Genomic DNA, 11,412 nt, shown 5'->3' with positions numbered 1-11,412 from the left:
GGAGCCCCCCCGGCCTGTCCGTGGGCAGCGCGGGGCGCCCGGCGCTGGCGCAGCGCAAAGCCAGGCCAATATTGGGCGCCTGGGGAAATTAAATAAAAACCCAAACAAACCCACGCCCCCGCAGGCAACGTGATGTCGCTACCAAAACTGCGTTTCGAGAAGGGAAAGGCGAGCCCCTTACCTCCCGCAAGGCAGCGCGGTGCCGGCCGCCCGGCCTCCTGCCACCTCGCCCGACCCCGGCTCAACATCCTAATCCACCTCCTCCTCGTCCAGGGCTTCCCGGGACCAGGGCTCGCTTTTCCGGCTGCCTTCCCACTGCTCATCTCCGTCTTGCCTCCCCGTAACCGCAGCGGGTGAGAAGAGAACTCAACGGGCGGTAGAACAAGGGACATGAGATGCTCTCCCCGGAGCGGCCCTGCCCGCGGCCGCCCGGCCCGGCCTGTCCTGGTGCGGAGCAGGGGCCGCCACTCCTTGCCCACGTCTCTAGAGCTGCACAAGGTTGTCGAGCGAGGGCCTTGTCTCCTCTGTATCTGCAAAACACCCTGCCAGACATGGGAGGAATCATTCTTGTCGGTCCCACCGACTTGGGCAGAGTTTAGGTCCAGTCGGGCCCTGTATAAAAGGTGAGCAAGAATGTTTTACCATCGGTGCAAGGGAGGAGAGAGGGCCAACCTGTTGTGAAAGGCTTGCGAGGAAAGCAAAACGTTCTTCTGCCACATAAGCGGGGGGGGGAAGGAAAGGGAAAAAAATGCTGCATTGCTAGTGTTTCCAATTTTCACACATCTTTATTAATCAATTTCAAGATCAAGACAGTAATTTTGTTATCATCTGCTTGCCAATGACACTACTAGGTCTGGTTTGGTTTGTTATTACAGTGGTTTATTTCACAATGTTCAATCATGTCTACTTTGGTACATTTTCTAAAGTAGCACGGTAACCTGTTACGGAATGTGAGAAGCCGGAATGTGAGGCAGACTCTTTGTTCAGAATACAGATTCCAAGTTTGCCAGGAATCTCTCCTCTTTGATATGTATGGAAACCGGGCCAAACATAATGTCAGTGTGTTTTCAGTCTGTTTTCCAATTAACCAAACTACAATAACACATTTCTAGATGGTTTGCAGCTGTCTGGATTTGGGGTGGGTCTGATTCTTTAATGCAGAAACATAGCATGACACCACACTATCCTGAAATGCAGGATATTTCTTAGCAGTGCCTTTCCTTTTTTTTTTTTTTTTTTTTTTTAAGATAAAGCAAAATAAATTATCCCGAAGCAATGGAATTCACATTCCTCCATATGCACTGATGGATTTAAATTACATTTTAAATCTTCTTGTAGCTGAGAGATAGGAATAGCTGATGTGGAGGGAGCACTTTGGTAAATGTGTCAACCAACCAGTGCACTACTAGGATCTTTACCTCATGCTGATGTATGTTGGCCACCTCAAATTCAATGTATAGACATTACTGAACACACAGTTACTTGAGGTAATATGGTGTATGAATGCTAAAATGCTTAGGCTGGTAAGAATATTTTCATATGAACGCTGAATAGATAATGGAATAATAAAAAAAAGATGCATGTGTAGAAGCAGTGCGTTCACAAGTTCATGGTCCTGAAAAGAGGGGAAAGATTGTTTCTAGTTTTCTGGAAAATAAACTAGCTGGGACTGATGTACATATCCATCCCTCAGTAACAGGTCTGTATTATGAATTGGATCCCATTGTTTAAAAAAATAAGCATGTAGAGCTCTTTTTATTACATAACACATTCTAATAGTTTCAGTTAAAGTCACTTCACATTTCTATAACACTTGACAGGTTGACTATCTTCCTCTTTTATTTCCTAAAAAGCAAATGTAAGTATTTTCTTTTGCCTTACTGATACTTGCTCCAGATTTAGATCTTCTTGTTGCTGTTCTTTAAATGAATCAACAGACGTGGTTTCTCTTGCTAAACCATATATGAAAATTCTTAAATTTTTTATGTGTATAATTTGAAATGGATAATTTGTCACCCATGTATTTTCCTTTTCACATTGTTTGTTGGCCATTAGCTTCCCTACATCTTGCTGTGTATTCTGACCCTTGTCTTTGACCCTCTCCACATCTTGACCCCAGCTCTCTTGGAGTCCTTACTTCATGTGCTTGATTAGATTTTCCCTGAACACCTTTCACTTGAACATCAGCCTGTGAATACCTAACCCTGTATTACATCTGACTAAATGGGGACCTTTTTATGACCTGTTTCTCATGCTGCTTGTAAACTTTAAGGCAGGCAACCCTGCCTTAAAGAGTCAGTAACCTCAAGTCTCATTTTGTTGCTTCAGCACTGATGGTCTCTCTTGCCAAAACTCAAAGCATGATATGTCAGCAATCCTCCCTCCAGCCAAAGCAGGCTAGACACAGCTTGCCGTGGAGGCTGTCAACTCCATTCCATGTGTCAGCCTGAGGGATTCAAATGAGAGCAATGAAACGTGTTTTCTACCTCCAGAGTCTGTAGCCTCTGGCACCTACTGGTACAGGAGCAAAGGAGGCGCAGTAGCACAGCTGGCCTGGCTCAAGTCCCATGGTTTTACTCTTCATAGCAAATGTTTCTTATGCAGACTTGTCCCAGCGTATTTTACAATTCATTTAGAAACTGCAATGTTAAACCTACTTTAATTTTAGTACTCATTTCAATCCCTTTTTCAAGTTACAGAGCTGATCCAGTAGTCATTAAAGGGCAGCGTTTTGTGGCTTGCAGGGATCTGAATTCAAAGATACCCTGGTTTCATACCTCAGTAATGGGTCTTGAGCTTGGAAAAGGCATTAACTGTTATCATCTTAAACTAGTCTGCTCCTCTGTTACAATTTCACTCTGAATTGCAGAGAAGCCTATGTAGTTCATCCTTCTAACCATAAAAGGGGTCATAAAATGAACATGAAATGTGGATAGACAGCTCCAACTCTCTCAGCGCACAATCCACTTTTTTGTGCATTGTGCACTATCTCCTAGGGCAAAACACTGTCAAAAAAGTGACTGCTGTCTTTGAAAACTTCATCTTTTACCTACCTAAGGCCAGACACATACAGAAGAGCTTTCCATTACCAAGGGTTACCAACCTCTGTAGCAATCCAGAGTGATCTTGAAATTCCAGAGTGTCTCAGATCAGATAGTTTTTTAAATCAGCATCCTTGGTCTTTCTGTCATTCCTCCCGCTCTAAAGGGAGAATAATAAGGCATTCTTCACCGTAGTTTGGTATCTGCTATTCATGAGCTTATTTTGATGATAAAACACAAGATAGTTGTTGGTTTTTATATGTAGAATTCAGGTTCAGAAATAGAACAAAGTATCTCAACTGTGCGTAGCTGCTGGAAGGGTGACAGTGGCTAACTGCATTTCTTAGTTTAGAAGAAAAAGGAAAGTAGGAGAGCATGTGTGATTTTTATCTAATTTTGATCTAATGTTTGCCTGGAGAGCACAGTGAAATCACAGCTGCTCATCCTTTAGCAAAGAAGCGTACACTCAACTGGTAGCTATAAACAAGAGTGATCTCTGTTTCTGTTTCACAGGGCATTACTTTGTGGTATTTGTGCAGCTCTACATGCTCGTTCATTACCAGTCTACATGACTGTTCACAATGTAGAGATAACCTCCTTTCAGTTTTCAAAGGAGCATAAGATTTACACACTGCAGTAGCAAAATTGTGCAATGCTGGCATAAATAATCTGTTATGACAACCCCTCAGGGAGTAACTCCTTTTGGCAGGATGTGTGTAATCCCAGGATGGTTTGATGCGTTGGTAACTGCACCTTAACAACAGAAACATGAGCTGGGCCTTGGGTATCTCATGGATCAGGCTGGTGAGCTCAGCTGTGTTGGCAAGGTAATGCAGTTCAAAAGGGAAGGAGAAAAGGCTAATAGTCACTGTATAGGACCGTCTGCTAAACAGCCAAAACTGTATCATGTATTAAGAAAAGGTCTTGTAAGAAACATGCTGAACTTTCTGTTTTTGTCATTTTTCTTTTTATTTCTTATACTGTTGGTGCTATATACATACATCAATAACAGATCATGCTTCCATGGTGCTGATTCTAACAGATACATGACCATTTAGAAAGGAAGGCTCATTAAGGAAGTGGGAATTACCCGCACTGTCTGAAGGAGACTGTCCTTTACCTTTAGGAATCCAAATGTGAGCAGCTCTCCCTCTTTCCCACCTTTCCTGGCAGTGTCCTTCAGGAGGTGGACAGCCAGAAGTCTATTTCAACAGCCCTGTAGGACAGAGTGAAAATGCTCAAACAAGCTCAGGTTTTTGTTGTCTAGGTCAGCACTGAGGCAGATGTTTTTCATCTAGCAACATTGTGGTAAAGGCACTTGTAAAACATTTTCTTGCTCTGGTATTAATGATCTACCAGTGCAATTTGCCACAGTGTCTGTCATCTATGCTGATATCTGTAGCCTATCTGTTCTCTATAAAAAATATGATTATGCAATCAAGTCATGTTTTCAAAATATGTAAAACCACTGTGCTTTATAGTACATATATTGAAAGAGATGATATTAATAGCTTGAAATACACTACCGGTAGCTGTAAGTGTTGAGGACAGACTGGCAAGGGAGCAATGTGATCAAAGGGGAAACAACTTCAGCACCCAGCTGCACGAAAAGCCGTTAGTGGCATTTGCATAGATCATATATTACTCCTATTTATCATTAACTCATTCACTGCAGATACCAGGGTAGCTGGATCCAGAGAGACAGCTTGTTACCCCCTTTCTCCCTTGCTGATGGGATCTGGAGCAGCTGCATATTCCTCTATAACATGCATCTGGCCTTTGCCAGTGTCTGGGGTCATTGCAGCTATTGCAGTAGTGATGACTTTCTGTCACAGAGATGCACAGAACTGTATTTATAAAGTGGTAGTAGTTGTCAAGATTCTGAGTCATATCAACTTTTCTACCTGCCATTTTATCCATTAATCCTCAAGTAACTGGAATGCAAATAAATGTCCTTGTTCATCTTGTTTTCACTTTTGTTAAACAAAATCTCAGCAGTTGGCAAGCCTTCACTGGTACAGCTTGATAATATACCTATACTAAACACAGAGCAGACTTAAATTCTTCAGCCTTTTTCAATGGGTGCTTCTTCCCTCCTGACTCCTGCCAGCCCACACGATTAAGAATAATGCTCCAGCAGTAATACATACAAACATACATTTATCCACAAACCACAAAAATTGTTAGGTATTACTGCACCAGCTACATCATGTCTAGGCAAACTAGATTTGATGCACACAATTGCTTGACTAGTTTCAGTGCCTTCTAATAAGGTGATTTGAAGGCATTGTTTATGGTAGCATAGCAGAGAGGATCCCAAACTGTGTTCATGCATTCTCCTCAATGCAGTAACGTACAAGACCTACTGTCAGTAGCAGTGGCCACCACTACTGCTGCCACCAAGGTCCCTGCCAGTGATGGCACGTGGCTTTAAAGGTTTTTGAAAGCCAGATTTAGAAACTTGTCTCCCCTCAACAAGTGCCAATAAATATAGTAAGCAGAACATCTGAACAAGCCCTGCTCTAGCTGCCCTCAGTAGATAGCCCAACACAAATCTGCAGCAGGCAGGATCTCATAGTCCTGGACTACTGCCAGCCCGAATAACTTCTTACTCTCCTGGCATTTGTCTGCACTAGGCACACACAGCAGCTGATATAAATATGTCTCTTAGCTGCATTTAGGTATTGCAAGGCATCTGTTTGACTGTGTACCTGGTTCTGATGGGCTGTTTATAAGGACAAGAGCTTCTGAACACCCTGTGTAAGCTTTCAGTTACTGCAGCTCAGTTTTTCAGTTGGGATTATGTTAGGCAATACACAAGAATATTTTAGGGTGCTGAATACTGCACCAAAACACTGAAGCCTTATGGGTCTAAGTGCCACAGTGCTGAAAAATGTTCTGGCTTGCATTGGTTTGTGTATATTCTGTCCATGCCACATCAGTTTTAGGCCAGACTAGACACTGCCAGTTCCCCCCAGACAATATAAAGCCAGCATAGATACCAAATTGTGTACCCTGGGTGATTCACCAGAGTTGCCATTACATGTTCCTGCCCCATCCATTGGGGCAGGATCTGGTAGGTGATCTAGCATGAGACAAAACAGATCTCAATGATCTTGTCAGCATGTCCTTACTAAAACTGAGGTTCTTAATTGTCTCAGCCTCTCTTCTGTTTGGCATACATATAAGCACAGAGAAATCTCTTAATTACCAGCGCAGCTGTTTCCTACCTCCTTCCCTGTCTGTAGGACACCAGAACACTATTCTAATAGAGTTTTTTGTAAACAGCAGTCAGCAAAAATCCTGAAGTCCCTTCTAGGGCAGATATGAAATAATGTGACACAGGTATCTCAAGTTTCTTCAGAAAAATAATTCCTCCAGATTATGTCCACCAGGAAACTGAGCAAGGTGAGGGTATTCCTGGAGTTCCATCTCTGGCTGAAGATAGCATCGGTCTTTGGGTTGGCTGCACGGGAGGCAGGCATGGAGCTACAGTCTGAGCCTGTCCCTACCCCTGGTAGTCCCAGGAATGGGCCTGGTGGCCCCTATTGCTCTTTGTGGACGTGCTAAGCGGGATTCACCAAATCCAGGACTTGTACAGTTGATTTTCGCTCTGTGCTTTCCCAGCTAAAGGAAAGCCACTGCATGGGGATGTGCTGAAGAGAAACAACAGCACAGTGGGAGTTGTCACTCAGGCAGGGACCAAGCAGGGTGGCCTCAGCTGGAACCAGTTCCCTGAGGCCAAGGGTAGGTCTCAGTTACAGCCTCCCTGTAGCTCTGCTTGGGGGCCTCTCCCACTGACTCTCTGTTGTCCCCAAGCCCTGGCAGCCAGACCTCCCAGTGTGATGATGCTCTTGGGGCCTTTGCAAAAAGGGCACAGTGGGCCTTGTCATGTTTACAGCTGGTCTGCACAGGCATGATGCTTTGTAGCATTTTCTTTCAATCTGTAGCAAAATCTAAAGCTCCCAATATTGTTGGAAAGGAAAATACCACCCAGCCAACAATCTGGTCCTTATCACAGCTGCTCAGTCTCAGTTCCCAAAAGTCAAGTTTCAATCAATTTAGTCTTGGATGCCTTTTCAGTTTCAGACAAACCAGAGCATTCAGTACTTAACAGCTTTTAGTAAATATATGCAATTAAATATGATATGTTGGATTCACTTCAAAATACCTGACTTGCAGTGGTGCACTTCCAAAGATAATTTCATTAGAGTTTTTCTTTCCATGACAGTACCTGGAACCAAATCCTGCAATTTCCTTCTTATAAGTAGCTCTCACTGAAATCAACGGAGCAACTTCAGCAACCTCATGGTCTGCTAAAGGTATCTCTTTTCTTTCCACAGACCAGATTAAATGCTTTGCAGGCCAGATCTAGCCATAAGGTCATTGGCTGACCATCTTTGCTAAGAGATTTAAAAAGGATTATGTATTAAAACCTTTTATGTTCTGGTCAGTGGCTTGAACTTGGCTTGTGTGAGCAGTGACTTGATGTCCTTCAGGGGAGCAATCTGTAGTTGTGAATTCTGGCAAAGCTTTTGCTGAAGTAAGTAGACTGTCCCAGCTAAAATCTCAATAAATTGTGTATTTTTTTAAATCTGAAATCTGAAATGCCAGCAAAAAGTTTTGAGATCAAAAGGTATAGCTGTCCACCTGCAGATGTGCTGGCCCTCGCCACCAGCATTTGGAGTGAACTGTTGCTCAGTTGCAACATCCAGAAAAGAGATAAATTTGTAAATGTCATGTCCAGAAAGTTCAGCTGATGTAAGGAACAACATTCCTGATTACCTCATGAGGAGGAAGTGCTGTCCTGTTCCGGAGACAGCGATGGTGAAAGCATTACTGTAAAGAGCAGTATCATAGTGAATTAAAATCAACAGGGGTGGTACTTAATTGTTTTTAAAGGTTAGTTTAGGCAGGTGTTCCACCACTTCTGGTGGCATAACTGAGTTGAAATTCTTGCAGCACAACAAAGCAGTTCTTTATCCCCATCGGGATGTAAAAATTGCAGGAAAGAAGCCATGTGAGTAGTAGGTAGATTTTAAAATACCCATTTCGAAATAGAAACGCATAGGAAAAAACGCATTCTTTTGGCTGACTTATTCTGAAAGCTTCTATTTGCTTTTGGAGTTGCATGTGCAAAAAAGAGTTAACATTTTCAGAATATCCCTTTGGTCCTCAGGTCTGTTTTTTTTTTAATTGTGTGAATACCTCCCTGACTGTACAGTCTCCCAAGTAACAGCATAGCAAAGACAGGTTATTTATGAGTAATTAACACCCATTTTCAAAACTGTTGGGGCCACCAAGGCAAGGAGAACACTATATCCCATGTCATATTTCGAGAAAAGTGTCCAGGACAAAGCAATTCTGAGCAGTAGCAAATAGATTTGTATTCACATGTAGCCTCCAGTGTGGCATTAAACTCCCATGGAGTATTTTCTCTGATGGGTACACTACGATGTGGAAAGATTTGGAAGTTAAATATTTTATGTGCAATCACCTGATGAAAAAAAGTCTAAATTTTCCAGTTGAAGAGCTTCAAATTTTAAAAAAAAACTTTACTTCTGTTGTTGGGTTAAAGAAATATGAGGGTCTCGGGCTGTTCTGATTTTATCAGATGTTAGACTTGGTAGACATAATATCAAGAAGAAGTTTGAAAATCATTTGACATTTTAATTGAACAGTAGCAACAGGATCCAAGAAGGCAATGCAGCTTGATTGCGTTTTCACAGCTGGTGTATTGGCCTTGCTTGAGAAAATGGGTATTTTTTGTTTTCTCTCCATTTTGGATCTCTCCTTTAAGCATGGCTCATGCTGGCAGTCTCTGTGAAGTTGCTGCATTTTCAAGTTTAGAAAAATTATTTGAGAGTTAATATTTGATTATTTTTTTTTCAACTCATATCATTATCTCCCTCCCAAACATAGTCATCATCAAATAAACAGTTTGCTGTTAAAGCAGATATGACATTCATTACATGCTGTGTCTATCCTCACTTTAACTTGAAAATGTAACTCTAGCAGCTCTTCCAAGTGATTCTCCTCCTAAACTTTTTGCATTTGCACTTGCTCTACCCCTGACACACACTGATGACTGACAGCATAGTATTAAGACAGCCTGAAGAGATATATTTCTCACAACAATTCTGTCTATACAATATTTAATCCTGAACCAATGATGCTTTTCTAATCTATTTTTACATTCATTGAGAATTCATCTCTCAGACATACTTCTCATTATATTTTCAATTGGATTAATTAAGAAACACTGATAAAATGTCTAAAAGCCTTTATTGGCATAGTATCACTTCTGCTAGACTCAGAAGTTGCATTTGCTTCCTGGGCACTTTGGCTAATCCCAAAGGCAGAAGGCTTGCTGGAAGAAGGATGCATGGCAGAAAAAGAGACTGGGCATCTCACATCGCATAAGAGAGCAGGAGCAACTACTGAGGTGCTGGACTAAAGGTTACATATTAACAAAAGCTATCACAATATTAATTTAAAGCTAATCTCCTACCAGTTTCCAGAAAAGAGTGGCAGAAGCACCCTATTTTTCTGTCCACCTGGGGAGTGAGTTGTGAAGCAGCCCAGGGTTTCAGGTTGCTTCCTACCTCCTTACCAGGGCAAGCTGAATCTTTGATCTCTGAATGGGGACAATGCAGATTTTGTGGCATGACAGTTTCTCTGAAAACTTGAGTGCTACCTTTCTCTTCAGCATTGGCGTGAATCCATTAAGCTGCACACAAATGTACAATACTGGAAATTTTCCACTGCAATCTATTCATTGAAACTCTAGTCTGTTCAGTGGCTTGCTCAGTGCAGAAAGACTGAAGTCAACAATTTCTTCTGTTGTTTTTTGGTCAATAAATCTGCTGGTCCACATTCATTCTTGGTAGAACTCCAGTGCTGCAGTGTGGATAGATGTTGTCTTTTTCTCCCTCCCTGAATTAAATTATACAACAAAAGAGATGAGAAATCTTCAATAATACTTTGTTTAAGCAAGGCTGAAAATGTCATGGAACAAAAGACAAATGGAGGAATTTTAATTTAAAATTCACTGCAGGTTTGCTGACAACTGGTTGTTAAGCTGATCTATTCCAGGTAAAGTTTAGACAATAATCATAAATCAAAGTGAAATACAAGATCAATTAAATAAGGCTACTTGGAAACGTTCATTTTTTAAAGATACACCTTTCAGGGCTTCCAAGCAATCCATGGACTGTTGACAACTGCAGATGAAGACGTGTCAATGAGTGAGAACTGACTGAGTCAAGCACTTCTCTGTTCTTCTGGTTTATTACTGCGTTGCCTCTGGCTTCAAGACCCAGACAGAGGCCAGCTGGAGTGGGCAGGCAAATTTACAGATGTTGATGCTTTCCTTTGGCATTTTCTTCCACTGAAGTCTGGGATATCATCTGGAGTCTTGTAAGGACGGATGTGCAGTTTGCAGGTGAAAGACAAAGCTTACCAGAGCATTCACGGTACCGATTAATAATCTAGAACGTCGCTCTTTATCATTTGAAAGAATACTCTGATTATTACGGTTTTTCGTGAAGAGATGTGAAAACCACCATCTGCGTTGCCGGTGGGACTGTCACCACTAGGTGGCACGAACCTGATGCAGCAGAGAACATGTCAGGAAGAGTGCTGAAACACTCGATGCTTTGCTGAATAGCTGCTATCCAGTAAAAGAAAAAACGATCACCACCACGCTAGCCAGCAGCACAGGAGTCGTCTGGAAAGCCCACTTCGTTCTGGTTTGCACAAGTCTTGTAGATAACAAGGAAAGGGGGATGTTTTTGAAACGGAGCCGCTGCTGCCTTGCCTCCTCTCTCTGGGAAAAATGAAAATCCATTACAACTAGTAATTTTTTTTATTCTTTTTTTCCTGTATTTCTGCAGCCAGGTATTTAAAGCCAACACTTTTTTTTCCTCACTTGGAGCTACTGATGTGGTCAGCCAGGACCACACCATAAAAATGTGGGTAGGTGGCTGCCACTGCTGCCACTGTCCCTCTGGCCATGGCTACACAGCTCACTTGGTGCAACCTTGCTTGTAGACCTCAAGGTTGTAAACCAAAGCATCTCAGCACTGCTCTGCCTCCAGGCCAGCAGTGACACTGCAGGTCTGGGAGGAGCTGCTCTCACACTGTCCCCTGAGCAGGATGTCCATCTGGAAGCTTCCAATGGCTCTCCAAGTAGGTATTAGAGATCCCAAGATACTTACAATTAAAGCAGGTGATCCTCAAGATTTCTGTAGGGTTATGCACTCTAATATACTGTGGATTTTTAATTCAGACATGCTAATACCTAATCCATTACTTTAAGCAGCATTTTAATATAATTATTATATTGATCTCTGTTAAAATATGGAAAAGC

The 11,412-nt window shown here is 42.2% G+C and overlaps 1 protein-coding gene across 1 annotated transcript in view; it reads right to left on the bottom strand.

Moving 5' to 3' along the window:
• Window positions 1–11,057, bottom strand: part of MDM1 (Mdm1 nuclear protein homolog (mouse)) — a 39,813-nt gene extending 28,756 nt beyond the window's left edge. Inside the window, exons 1-3 of the mRNA XM_009997766.1 lie at window positions 10,972–11,057; window positions 10,578–10,650; window positions 9,655–9,771 (exon numbers count right to left, since the gene is read on the bottom strand). Of these exons, the coding sequence (XP_009996068.1) occupies window positions 9,655–9,771; window positions 10,578–10,650; window positions 10,972–11,057 (276 nt within the window). The remainder of the gene's footprint in view (window positions 1–9,654; window positions 9,772–10,577; window positions 10,651–10,971) is intronic.
• Window positions 11,058–11,412: the final 355 nt, after the last annotated feature.

This window comes from Chaetura pelagica, unplaced genomic scaffold (genome assembly GCF_000747805.2).
Source record: "Chaetura pelagica isolate M959 unplaced genomic scaffold, ChaPel_1.0 scaffold314, whole genome shotgun sequence".
Classification (NCBI taxonomy): domain Eukaryota; kingdom Metazoa; phylum Chordata; class Aves; order Apodiformes; family Apodidae; genus Chaetura; species Chaetura pelagica.
The sequence above is the reverse complement of the archived record's forward strand: the minus strand, read 5'-3'. Positions and strand labels throughout refer to the sequence as shown.